Below are 14,648 nucleotides of genomic sequence, written 5' to 3'. Positions count from 1 at the left end.
ACTGCATCAGTGGCCAGCAGATTGAATAAGCACCACCACGCCAGGTCTCCTGCTGATGCCCCTGAGGTATCGTCCCCTGTCGGCTTTGTACACCTTGGACCGGTTCTGAGGGCATGCTAGTACAGTAGTTGGGGCAGCCAAGGTCAGTGCTCAGAGCTCTGGAATACGCTACTGCTTTCACAGTTAACTGCACCTAGAGCCGAGCCATTGGGGATGGTGGGTCTGTGCACAAACTGCATGTATACTGTATTGGAATATATGTCTTATTTGTGTACCACCTAACCAAGAGTAATTATAACTACTACTATTATAACGTATAACTAGTAATTATAACCTACACACTAGCAGAGGAGCTACCTGTGTGATTACCCCTATTGTTCCTAGAATTGGTCTCAACGTCATACGCATGTGTGTCTGTTATCTTCATACTCTCACACACACTCACCCACTACAAAATAGTTTCACCTGACAATATTACATCTTCTGATTGATATCATTGGAGGGTGTTGCGGGCTCCTTAGTGTGCAGTATGGGGGCTATTTGGATGAAAAAAGCAATCAAGATACAGTTTCTCATCACGAGCAGCAGCAGCCTCCTGTTGGTCTCTGTGGGGTGTGTGTTTCCAGAGGAGAGGAGTCTGTGGTGGATGATTAACTGCCTCACTGCCCCACTGATACAGCATACACACACGCACGTGCATGCGCGCACACACACACACACACACGCACGCACGCACGCACGCACACACACACACACACACACACACACACACACACACACACACAATCAGAAGAGCCTTAGAGCCTTAGAATGCTCATATTCACTCATATTCATGACCTTCCTGTGAAGCCCTTCCCCCTCCCTTCATCTGTTGAATGGGCTCACTATTCTTTCATGTTTGGCTTAATGTACTTACTAGTGATTGCTGGTATATTTCCTAGACTCTTTTGTTTACATTTCTATACGGTCACTCCCTCCTTCCCTCCTTCCCTCCCTTCTTCCCTCCCTCCTTCCCCTGCAATACTGTATGTAGGGGTTCAATATGGAAACAGAGACTCAGTTAACAGTGGAGTGGTGTAGTAAGAGCCAATGCTAAACTGTAAATCACCCCTTCCTCAAGTGCCTTGACTCTGCGTCAGTCTGCAGCAGCGAGCTGTCACAGGAGGATTGGCTCACTGCTCTAGATGGGTTGGGAATGGCAATGAGTCCTGATTTATTATCCACCCAGCTCTTTGTGTGGTTCTCATGCTACGCTGTTCATTTGTTTCAAGCGCGTGCTAAATCAATCACTCTCAACATTGTTGTTTTGTATCTACCCTCCATACACTGCAAGCATTTTGATGCTTTAAGGACAGTAGATGATCTACATTTGGCAAGTGGTGGCAGCAGTAAATAAACATTTTGAAGGCGTGAAATGAGACAAGACGAAGCCCTTCATGAAGATCTGTGGGTTCTGATCAAAAGCCAAGCTCATCGAGGAGGTGTTTGACAACGTGGGATCGACCCCCGCTGTGACTCCATGCAAGCTGTGAAGCAGCCAATCAATCGTCACAGCCTTTCACTTGATATCAGGGTAGGCAATTAGAGAGGCACAGTAGGCACACCACCAACCGCCCATTGCTCACACGTCCAGACAGAGTGTCGATAGCCGTGTCAGGACAGCAACCTAACACATCTTCGGATCGATACGGCCGATCTGCATCCATGGACTCCCAGTGATCAACTGACTCCCCCAGCCCAGCACCTTCCCGTTAACAAGCTGGAGAGGGAGCTCCTCAGGGACCCATGAACACTGGAGGCAGATGACCTGTGGCCGTGGAGCTCCAGGCTCCTCTGTGATCAGTCCTCGAACTACCAGTTGAGCTCTGCAGGCTGTTGCCTTGAGTGGTAATTGTACCAGTTGTATTTCTTGTTAGGTTTTTCATTCGGTGATATAGAAAATGTGTGATGTGTTATTGGGGCAAGCCTTGCAGTAAATCAAGGTTATACCTGCCTCCTGTTCTGATGATGGATGGGAACATCATTTTGTTCAGACATAGGGAACAGAAACACAGAGAAACAAGTCCCTCTTTGTTCTAGCTGTCTTACAGTATAGGCTTCTCGAAAGACTTCTGTGAATTGAGCCTTTAATGTAATTGGGGTGTACTTTGTTTTAATTACAAGTCATGTTTTGTTTTTTTCTCGTTCCAACAAGACCTTCAGAGAACATAGCTTGGGGTAAATAAGAAATTGAATTAGTTGTCATTCTAATTGTGTTAAGTTGCATTAGTTTGTTGGTTAATTAAACATTACTATCATTGTGCAGCCTGCTTTGGGCAATTCCAGCTTGATGACCTTGTTTTGTTATCTATTTAACGAACATCTATTTAACATTTTCCCCAGATTCTCTGATTGGTTTTTAGTAAAACAACAAGCCAATTGTCAGGCCAGTAAGCCACAGTCATTTCTCTGCATATGTTTATTATCCCCTTGCTGATTTGAGTAGTTGCTTCAAAATTAGCAATAAGGGGGGCGATATAACTATGTGGCTGCCTGCAATTTTCATGTTGTTTTTGTAATAAACAAATAAATCATTCTCCTCACGTCCTGGGTGTTTTAGTTGTGTCTCTTGTCTTAATGGCCGTGAAGGTTGGAGAGAGGATGTTATTTTCCTGGAGGGGGGAGAGATGCTAGAAACAGACAATTGAATGCTGCAGACAGACAGAGAGGCCTCTTTCCATCCCTCCCTCTCTCCCCCCCCTCCCTCCCTCTTTCCCCTCTCTATCAGCCCTGGATGAGATGAGCCTGGAGCCTGGCACACACCTTATCAACTGTGACAGAATATCATTACCTCCACACCCCTTCAGACACCTCTTTGTTGTGTTTAGAGGGCTCTGCCTTTAGCAGGGATGGAGAAATAGAATTTGGTCTTGCAATGAAAAATCTACTAGTATCGGAATGAGTAAAGCCAGAGCCTCTTTCAAAGACTCAATAAAGGCCCTCTCTTGCTCTACGACGTGCTCTCAGATTTTACATTACATTTGCATTTTTGCAAATGTACGGAGAGACGGAGAGAGCGTGGAGAGACTCTCAACCCTCCGATTCCTGGGACATCACATGCGGGATGACCTGGCCTGGAAGGACAACACAAAAGGCACCATCAAGAGGGCACAACAGCGGCTATACACCCTGAGATGCCTCAGGAAAGAACACAACAAGCAGGAGATACTGGTGGCCTTCTACCACGGCGCAGTGGAGAGCATCCTCACCTACGGCATCTGCAACTGGTTCCACAGCTGCACAACAGCGGAGAGAAACGCGCTACAGAGAGTCGTGAGAACAGCACAGAAGATCACCGGCGCCCCCCTCCCCTCTCTGGAAGAGCTGTACAACACACGCTGTCTCAGGAAGGCCTCCAAGATCTCCAGGGACCCGACCCACCCTGGGCACGTACACTTTATCAGGCTGCCCTCGAACAGGAGGTACAGGACCCCGGCCGCTAAGACAAACAGACTGAAGAACTGCTTCTACCACAGGGCCGTCAAGGCCCTGAACACAGCAAAGGCCTAAGTTCTGGGCCCAGGACAGTCCGGACGGATTGTATGGCAGCTAGTGCTGAGGCACAAACATGTACATTTCAAGCCTGCAAACTGTGACACTTTAAAATAACGTGAAAAAATACTTTTGTGCAATATGACAACCCTAGTTGACTATCTGTGCAGTATAGTACAGTGGATTGTGTACATAGCCTTTATTGATGTAAACCAGCTCCTTACCTTCTTGTGATTTTATGCTTTTTCTAAAACGTGTTTTTTTCCCCCTTTCCTAACACCAGGGGAGCCACCCCTCCTAAATTTCGTTGTTTGGTACCTGTACTGTAGCAATGACAAATAAAGTCCATTCCATTCCACATTCCATTCCATTTTTGGCCAGTGGCCATTGGCAGTCGTCGTGCTAGAAGAAGAAGGGTTTTTTGTTTTGTTTTAGTAGATAGGAGAAACAGTACATTGGGGTAGTAGAAATCTCAGGAGAAACAGTATAGGGGGGGAAGCAGGTGTCTCTGGAGACACAGTGCAGGGGCGTAGTAGATGTCTCAGGACTGTGGGTCTTGACTGGGTCAAGAGTTGCACTGCTTCTCTGGTGAAGAATGGGCGTATCCTTCTTATGTTGTAGAGGAAGAATCTGCAGGAACGTGCTGTCGCTGCGATGTTCTCCGCACAGGATAGGTGGGTGTCCAGAATCACTCCAAGGTTCTTGGCTGTCTGGGAGGAGGTTACAGTAGAATTTTCCACTGTGATGGAGAAGTCTTGGAAAGGGCAGGCTTACCCAGGGAGGAAGAGTAGCTCAGTCTTGTTAATTGAGCTTGAGGTGGTGGGCTGACACGCAGAGACATGTGTTGCCACATGTAGGTTAGAGGGGGGGAAAGACAGGAAGAGTTGAGTATCATCTGCGTAGCTGTGGTAGGAGAACCCGTGTAAGGAGATTACCAAGTGAAGAGACTTGGTATAGAGGGAGAACAGTAAGGGCCCTAGGACAGAACCCTGGGGTACCTCTGTGGTGAGGGTTCATGGAGAAGACAACAATCCTCTCCAAGTCACCTGGTAGGAGCGACCCGCCGGGTAAGAAGCAAACCAAAAATTGAACCTGACCTTACTTATTCTTTTGAGTTTTTCATACATATTCTGAGTTTTTCATACAGCAACACTTACAACACCAGGCATATAAACTCCAAAAGTTCTTGGGAGTTCTCCAAGTTCTCAAAAATGGAGAGGCCCATCCCATCGCATCGCATCACACACCCGCCCCTGTCTGACCTTTTTTTGGGAAACACGCCACCTTCCCCCTCATAAGTCTGTGCACGGCCCTGTAAAAAAAAGCTAAGTCTCAGGGGTGGGATATGATGAGAAAGCTGAACTAGAGGACCACCGACCTCATCAAAGACTAATGAACCCTGCCAAATGACGCATAAGTCCCCCAGAGACGGCAAGAAGCCATAATCCAATCTTTTCTGCAAGTAATATCGGCATGACGTTTTCCCCAAAAGTAATCGCACCATCTGTCTCTCTCAGCCCCTCATTCAGTTCCACTTTTAAGAGTGGCGACACGACGGTTACACCACAGAGGATTGAGGGGGAGTGCTCCCTGAGGTGGGCTGTGAGGCGTGAGGTTGTCATAGTGTTGCAGTGTCCTCACGCCACTGCACTCTCAATAAGCCCTGGCCTGTGGTGAGCTGTACACATGCATGTAACTGGTATTCAGATCAGTTATGGAGGGTTTCCTCATTGTAAACCAGGACACACACACGCTCACACTCACACACACACACCCACCCACCCACACACACCCACCCACCCACACACACACACACACACACACACACACACACACACACACACACACACACACACACACACACACACACACACACTCACACACAGACTAAGACACGTCCCAGGCTGTCAGGAGCATGTTGAAATGTTATCCAGGTGCTTTTACTGGACTGAAGTTGACAAGCACGCCAGACTAATGGATTAGGGTTGTCTGAGAGTTTAATATATTCTTCCTCCCTCTTTTCAAGACATTTCTGTGGATTTGGATTCTTGGGTATTGATTTGGGATTAAGTATTTTAGTGCATCTGTCAGTTTTTTTTTATGTGGATTGAAAATGAAAGAAGTTACTGTCTTCATGCCTCATATATTATGTCTACCCAAACCCATATCCACAACCAGCAGCATTATTTATTATCTATTTACCATCGTTAGAGCTATTGCCAGCATTTTGAGCAGCATTTTGTTTGATAACATCAGTGGACGTTATGCTGGCTATATCTCTAATGATGGTAAATCGGAAGAGTTGCATCTTCTAGTTAGCTGTAATCCCCCAGTGCCCTGTTGTCTCCTGTGGGCAGTGGAGCATGGCGTAGTCATGCAGCATCTCCCTGCTCTTTCATGTGGGATTTCTGAATCACTGGGATGATGGGATCCTCCTAATAAGCATCTGGTACGTGTTTGCTAATATGCACTGGAGGGATCAGCTCATTGAGAAATTACTTCCTCTTAGTTAAATGAAACAAGTTTCACCCATGTCCCTATCATCATCATCATCATCGGCGTCATCATCATTTCTCGATCCCCCCCCCCCCCTCTCTCTCTCACTCCATTTATATTTCATCTATCTATCTATCTATCTCTTAGGGTTAGGTTAGTAATGGATACCTAGACTATGTATGTATTTGCACTGGTATTGGTATTTGCCTATACTGTAGTTTACCTAAACCCTTTTCATATATTTTGACTGGAGTTTCAACCCTACCTGATGAGGACAGTGTTGTCTACCAGGACTGGCTACAGAACAGCTAGATTAGAGCCGCCCAAGGCTTTAGATAAACTATGACTAGAGAACCAATATGATTGCAGGAGGAGGAGGATAGATTGTCTCTGTGATTACTGCTTCATTTAGGAGAATCCCTCCGGATGAGAGAACCACTTTGCTTGTGCAATATGCAGATGCCAGGTGGATTTGAAAGGCAATTAGCAGCAGAAGACAAGGTACATTTCAGCAATTAAAACAAATTAGACAATTATCATCAGTCTCCATCAGGCACAGGCAATGAAATGTGGCCTCAAATGATGTTCCAGAATGATCCAGACCAGAGAAACTTGAGGGCAGAAGTGGCCCATTATAGAGCTTTTATTCATGCGGCTGTCCTGAGACACGCTTGAAAGATCTCATTCGACCTGATTTTCTGGTCATTACTTTTAAAGGCTTTTCGATCATCGTACAAACAGATGGCGGGAAGGGGATCGGCAAAGATGTGTTTTATGACCAATTTCTGTCTAATCATTAGTTGTTTTAATTGGTAATTTTAATTTAATTGACCATTCCAGTTTTATGTACTGTTTTATTTTCTAATGACTGGATAGCCATTCGATTGTGTTATGGTGTTTTATCTACGTTGTTATAAATCTCATAAGTGGTTCTTAGGGAGTTTTTGTTGAGGTTGACCAGTTGTGTTTGTCCATTTCTCACTACTTTCTGGTAGTATATATACACTGTGCACCCACTGTTACAAATAAAACAGTAGTGCATTTAAGATATTTGGAGTTGTTTTGCAGGGGAAAACAGCCCAGTCATTGTTTTGGAGATTGTCAAGCTTTTTGTTATTGATGATGTCATCAGCCCTTTCTCAATCATCTTCGGTGTAGGTGAAAATGACACAGCACTCAGACAGACCTGTGTTCCAGATTACAAATCAGTCAGAGCCGCCACACCGGGCTGCAGGGTCTCCTGAGGATATTGACTCTGGAGAGAGGTAATCACACAGAGACGATTGGCATTCACTCATCTCACCCTGAAGTTTGGAAAGTCAGATTCTGTCTTCTAGCTCAGTAAAGCCAAGTTTGCCAGCTAGCTGTGTTCTTGCCCTCTGCCCCCTGGGTGTGATGAATTAAATCTTAGTCTGTCCGTCTGATAGCAACAGTCTCCTTGCATCTATCATCATAGGGAATGGAATGGAGCCCGGCAGTCAAATAGCAGGGGGTGTGGGCTCTCAGCATGGGGTGTGGCCTCAGCACAGGACTGGACAGGACAGATTGTGGGACTTTCTATTATTATTATTAAACCTTTATTTATACAGTTCTGAAGTTTATTACAAGTACTCAGGGCACAGAAACTAAAGGCACCTAGTTCAGACGAAACCAGTGGAACTTTAAGGGTTAGCCAAGCTTTGGACTTAGTTTGGTACTCCGGATAGTGTGTCTTCCATAAAAGCAATAATGTGAGGTAAAATGGGAGTTTTAAAATACCTTTAACACATAGAAAACGATGATAACCCCTTCTTGAAGTCAAAGAGTGAAATGAAAAACACTTGTGGGTGCAGAAACCATCCCTGGAGATTAACTGCAGAGTAGAGGGATAAATTGAGTCTAATGGTTTGAGAACTGAGGCTGCATGTAAATTGTGTCACCATAATCAAGAACAGGGAGGAGCGTCGCTTGGACAATCCTCCTCCTATTATCAAAGGACCAATATATACAAAAGGTTTAACTCTTGATCAATCCAACAATATTTATGTAAATGGTAAACAGCAGTGAACCTAGAATCGAACCTTGTGGAACACCTTAATTAACATTGAGAAAACTAGAGTGAAATCCATCTACTAAAATACAGTCCTATCCTGCAGGTAATTTTGAAACTGACTGATCCAAACCAATGGCAGATAACCTCTGTAATGGGATCAACAGTATCAAAAGCCTTCGAGAGGTTTATATAGAGGGCTGTAATGCTGTTTCTTATCTAGAGAGATCACAAGGTCATTTATAACTGGAGAAGCTGCAGAGATGGTGCTATGTCCGGACCTAACACCTAAAACTTTACTGCTAATTGACATGTGGGATCATGACCTGGAGCTTCAACAGAATACACAATGTCCTCTCTCCTGTCTAGGTAACTACCCAAGGGTACAGGGTCAGCGGATTAAGAGATTCTGTCTCCTCCATGTGGGCACAGTGGCTCATTCTATTTTAGTTTAGAAGGGGAGGCTTGGCCACAGAAGTTCTTGATGAACCACAACTTCAAGATGTTATGTAAGAGAGGGAGTATGTGTAGCTTTCAGTGTTGTTAAGCACTTGTTTGAACTCCTCAAGAGTGCTAATGCTGTATTATGTATCATGTATTATTGCCACTTGTTTACTCAGTCCTGTTCTCCTTAATGTGTTTACCTTTCTCCCGTTTCTATTATTTTGAAACTGGGAGAAAAAAAGAAAAAAAACGTGGGCTACTTTGCCTTTTAGCACAAAATGCTTTTAGTCTGTTTGAATGTGTGTGGATCTGAATGTAAATGTTTGAATTAATAAACACATTAATGATGTCATATTAGAGGCCATTACTACTCTGGGGGCTGAAATTTCATACAGTGCAAAATTACAATGTGTGGCTCTAAGTGGCTCATAACACTTAGCAAAACTAGAACTTGTTTGAATATCTTAATGAATGGAACTGGATGGGTCAGCAACATTCAACAGCAAAGTAAATGGGGACATTATTGGAATTCAAGTTATATTGTCCTTCAAAGGGTCTCTTAGATGTTCCTTTTTCTGAATGTGAAAGTGCTGTGACGTGGGTCAGGCTACTGCATGGTAGAATTGTCCTCTTCTTTAGATTAGACGAGTTAGAATGTGTTAGAGGTTTAATGCATGTGTCTGGGGTTTACATTAGTCATTATTCAAGAAGCAAAAACAGAAAAGCTAGAAATGGTGACTTGTCGAAGTGACAAGAATGATATCAATTTAACTTGATTAATGTTGTATTTCATCAAGTTAAATTAATTAATTAGATGAATTAAATAACATCTTACACCAATAGAACATCTCCATTAAAGATACATTTTAGTCTAGGAGTAGGCTTAATCTACTGTGTGTCCGGGAAACCAACTCTATACTGTATGTTTGATCTCATTTCATTGCCATTTGGATTATGTGTTTCAGCTGCTTTGCCTCAGTATGCATGAAAGAGTAGTTTATTGGAGCTACAAAACATAAGTGAAATATTAGATGCAGTTTAATATAAATGTTCTCAGAAATGCGGCCAAATGAATTCTTAGAAAATGTTCTCTGTCTAAACTCTTTTTAATTGTCACATCAAGCGCTAAAGATATGCAATAGATAAAGATATGCGATGTGTAATCTATGAATCTGTACACATTTGCATATGATCTATAGGTGGTAATTAGTTATACCACGCTCTATTCCATGTAAAATAGATTATTTTAAGGTGTTCACACAGATCATAAGTAACAAGGGGGAGAATAACACATGCAAAGATGCCATCTACCCACACTGTTTAAGCAGAGTGATAGTAACAGATGGCAATGTGCAATAACACAGAACATTTGCTTAGTAACAGACTTTACACTGCCACCACAGAACAGCCTGGAGACACCACAATGCTGCAAGCCTCAGTAGCCTACACTATCATTTAGTTTTATGCGCATTGCTACAAGCCATGGGAACATTTGGTACAATTTTCTGTCCTGGTGCTGGGATAAGCGCTTTCATGTGTGGAGAGAATGCTTCCTTCTTCTCCCCTCCGAGCCATCCCTGTATGTTCTGTATGAGTTCCAGCCGATCCGTGTTATGATAGATATCCTTTGTCATTTAACATAGCCTGTGTGTGGTTATTCTTGCGAAGGAAGGAAGCAGACATTTGTTGTGTACCTTCTCCTAATGACTTTAGAAACCATCTGTTGTGTGGAGCGGCCGTGTGCCAAGGAAAGCAAGGCAGACATTCTCATCTGTTTTTCTCCAGTAATGACACAGGTGCTGGGAGACAGGCAGACACAGGGAATAGACATCTCCATCTTCTCCCAGACACTCGTCTGACCTGTCCTTGCTGGGTCTCTGGGCCTCCTGGGGCTAACTCATTCCTCTCTCTGACACTATCTAGAATAGGAATCCAACTGCCTGAAACTTGCTGATGGTATAAATACTGGTGGGCATGACATTGGCCAACTCTGAGGTTATTCAATAGAGTGAAGTTGCATCTGTACCGGTGGAGGCTGGTGGAGGGAGACATCGAAACACGGGCTCATTGTAATGCATGGAACGTTCCATGCATTACAATGAGCCCGTCCTCCGATTTCTCCCTCCAACCTGCATCCCCTGAGTTGTACGTTGAAGGTTTTCAGGAGTGGGGAAATGTTTTATTTTTGAACTGTGAACATAGATGTGCCAGGTAGTGATTTATGGTTAGTAACAACTGCTCTCTCTCTCTCTCTCTCTCTCTCTCTCTCTCTCTCTCTCTCTCTCTCTCTCTCTCTATACAGCTGAAGAACCTGAGCTTTGAGGAGCTGCAGCTGCGTCTGACCGCTCTGGACCCCATGATGGAGCGAGAGATCGATGAGCTGAGGCAGCGCTACACGGCCAAGAGACAGCCCATCCTGGATGCGATGGACGCCAAGAAACGAAGGCAGCAGAACTTCTGAAGGGTATGAGAGGCTACCAGCTAGCCCCGAACACAGCCCAGGTCTTCTTCCAGGAGGAACAGTGCTCCCTGCCTACTCCTTGCCCTGAGCTTCTTTCCTCAGGTGAAATGCTAACACCACATCCTCTGATGAGGTATACTCTTCACTCTTCAGTGTCACTCTGCTCTCAGGTGTATCATCATCCAAAGACCGCAGGTCCCAACATCAGCAGCAGCACCACCACTCCAGAAGCTTCTTTACCCCTCTGATGCCTGTCCATTCCCAGAGGAAACTGACTGTCAGACCTCAGTATTATCACTTGGGTTCCAAATGCTCTTGTCCACTCTCAGCCACCATACCTCTTTGGCTGTCCTTAATCCTCAACTATAAGTACCATTCACTGACTGACACTCAGAGCTTTGTGGACAACATAGAAATATATTTGACACTGATGATAATACCTATGCTAATATATTGTATTTATTGATACTGTACTGTATGGAGTGTCTTGAAACATTTATAATGACTGTATTTTTATACATAATTTCCTCCATCCTGAGTTACAGTAGGTGTGAAAATATGGGGCTTATAAATGCTTTAAACCAAATATGTTAATGAAAGACATATTTGATTGAAGGTTGTGATGTAATCATAATATATTATTTGTGCCTTATAAAGTTTTAATGTTTGTTTTCAAAGGGGTGTTTGTACTTCTCAATTGTTCATTCAGAAACATGTACTGTAAGGGAAGGCTATTAATCAAATCAACAGGAATCCTATTTTAGGGAATATCAGGGCTACATCAGAATGGTCTCTGAGTGATTACAGTAGCACTATCACCACCTACTGTATATGGCACCATTGAGGTGCAACAAAGTGTTTTATAGAATCAAAACAAATGTGACAGCAGCTGGTGAAACCGGGATTAAGTTGGCAACCGACCATGTTCAGAGTTTTTTTTTTGCGAGTGTGTCATTGATTTTCAACAACGCTGAAATGTATTTCCATTTTTCAGAATAAAAGTCTGACATTTGTTATTGGTTGGCGACCTGCCGGTTTCACCAGCTGCTGTTACAAATGTCATCAAAGAAGTGCTTTCTGGAACCTTTTCATGAAAGAGGTGATATTTTAGAACCTTATAACCCTAATCTCATACTATGCAAAGCACCTGTTTAAAGGTCATCAGAATAGTTCTAAGAGTAGAGTGTAACACAAGGGAAGACACCCAATGCATTTCAGTTACTGATATTCCCATTCCAAAGTTAGTCACATTCTTAAAACATGATTTGTATTGTGCTCCAGAGTGCATGCTGCATCTATACTGAGGTAATCAGTCTATCCTTTTTCTGCTTCCACAACTATCTATAGTAATATCACTTACAGAAAGGAATGCACTATTTTTATTGAATTCTATTATAGATTATTTCTGTTACCTGGTATACTGTGCCTTCATTCTCTTTATTAGAAATGTGCTTCTTAATATAGTGCTTATTATTCCTTTATGTCTCAGGAGGATCCCTGACTATCGCTTTTGTTTCTTTTTTTGTTTCTTTTCGTGTTTGGCCTGTTGGAATGTAATCCACTGCCACATTCGTACTGTAGCTCGCATGCTATTTTGTGAGGTAGGATCGGTTGTGCTTTAGACTTGTTCCCTGAGGAAATGTCTTTAAAGGTTTATAAGTAAACAAAAGGAAACTATTTTAATTGGCCTCTGAAGGCAAGGATTATTTTTCCCATAAGCTTCCAGGGAAAAAAATAAAATAACAAGCACTATGCATTATGTGGAAAGGAAGAGTTTGTCATGGAGAATTTATCATAACTTCAAATCTGTAGCTATGCTGCTCACTTTAAATAGCATTCTCTCTGTCACGCCTTTCACTAATAACTTTTGAGGGAATCAATTTGGCCCACTGTAAACACTTTATGACCTTAACTCAGTTCTTACATAAATCAAACCAAAAATGGGGAGCTTTTTCATTTTTTCATTTAATTTGATCTGATTTCCATACCCTGACTAGAGATTTCACAGCTAAGCAGTCCATTTTACAACTAATAGTCACCTTTTATCTGTATGTCGTGTTTTAGCACTGCAGATAAAACACTGCTCTCAATTCAGAATGTCATCCATTGCACATGAGCCTTGCATGAATTATGTCTGTTAGGGTTTTTCTTTCCTAGCACCAGGGGAGCCCCCCCTCCCAAATTTCGTTGTTTGGTACCTGTACTATATCAATGACAATAAAGACCATTCATTCATTCAATAGTGCAAAAAAATATTAACCGCACACATCATTTCTCTTTTCCTCTGCATATGAGTCATTCCATCCCCTGAACATTGAAGCAGATTAGTTAGATTGCTCATGTTATTGAAGGTACAGTATGAGTCATGTCCATATAACTGTCTAACGATAATACACACAAGCAGAGGTGACATGATTTTTCCCTCAGTGAACGACAGATGAGAGAAATTATTCATAGGTTCCTAGCATAGACCTATTTCACCCTTTTCACCCTTTTTTGTATACATATGTACAATACCTTTCTAACTGTTTCCTCTCTCTTGAATTCAGGTCAATTATTGCCTGTAGTACATTCCTTCCTCACTAGCGGCAGCTACAAAGGGAGAAAGGTGGATAAGCTAATCGAAATAGATAAGCTTTTCTGAGGAACAGTCAAAGAACCATTCAACTGAAAGACCCATCAAAGACCCATTCAACCGAAACACCTTGAGCCTTTATAGAAACATTTTGATCATACATGTATGTAATGTATACTCCACATACATACAGTATATCACATGCCAGACTCATTCTCTCCACCCCCTGCCCCCCCCTCTCTCTATGGCTGCTTTTGATTGTCTTTCCTTGATCCTTTCCTAGATCTTGTTAGCAAACGGCTATGAGGGAGGTCAAGGAAAAGTCACAAGGAAAGGAAAAAGGTTGCAGAATTCAAATGCACCCCCCCCTCTCTCTCTTTTTCTCTCTCTCTCTCTTTCTCTCTCTCTCAGATTATTGATGTAAACATGCCACCTCCTCCCTGGCGGTCTACACACATTCACTCCATCATAACATTGTACATAGATATGATTGGTCTATATAATAAATGTCGTTTTCAACTAAAAACGGGTGAAACATAATCATTTATTTCTCTTTTAATATGTTTTTCTATGTATAGCTATACACACTGAAGTTCTCTTGTCGCAGTACAACAGTTACACATCAATACTCTTTCAAAAAGAGACACGATTAAAACTATACTTTGGACATATCACAAGATTCACAACGAGTATACTTGAGGGGTACACTTCCATTAAATAACTTGTGATGCAGCCCATGACCTCCACCACCACAACTGCCAAATTCCACCTTTACTGACGATTTTTTATGAGTTTTACTTCTTAATGAGTAAGCCTATTGTACTCCGAATTGCCACAAACATACAGTATAGTTTTTCAGGCTGTCAATGTATCGTCTGTCTAATGATGTACACAGATAAACACTTGACTCCACTGAGGTGAGAGACTAGGGAAGTCAGTCTCATAGAAAGGTCGCGCCTCCAACATAACTGCAGGTCACTGGACAGCTCCTCATGCGGCGCTTGTCGATCGGCTACACCGAATGAATGAACACTCGCGTCAAGTCTCCCTCATTTGTTTTCATCGTTCCCTGTCAAGCCGGGGGGGGGGGGGGGGGGGGTCATTGTGGGTGC

At 43.0% G+C, this 14,648-nt stretch overlaps 1 protein-coding gene across 1 annotated transcript in view; it reads left to right on the top strand.

Annotated features, from left to right (window-relative positions):
* LOC308165905 (serine/threonine-protein kinase 3) overlaps window positions 1-11,635 on the top strand; it is a 63,907-nt gene extending 52,272 nt beyond the window's left edge. The window contains exon 11 of the mRNA XM_080540090.1: window positions 10,803-11,635. Coding sequence (XP_080396216.1) covers window positions 10,803-10,961 — 159 coding nt within the window. The 3' untranslated portion in view covers window positions 10,962-11,635. The remainder of the gene's footprint in view (window positions 1-10,802) is intronic.
* Window positions 11,636-14,648: the final 3,013 nt, after the last annotated feature.

The sequence above is a fragment of the Nansenia antarctica genome, assembly GCF_963989245.1.
Source record: "Nansenia antarctica genome assembly, chromosome: 10".
In the NCBI taxonomy this organism is placed as follows: Eukaryota; Metazoa; Chordata; class Actinopteri; order Argentiniformes; family Microstomatidae; genus Nansenia; species Nansenia antarctica.
This window is presented reverse-complemented; position numbering and strand designations above follow the sequence as displayed.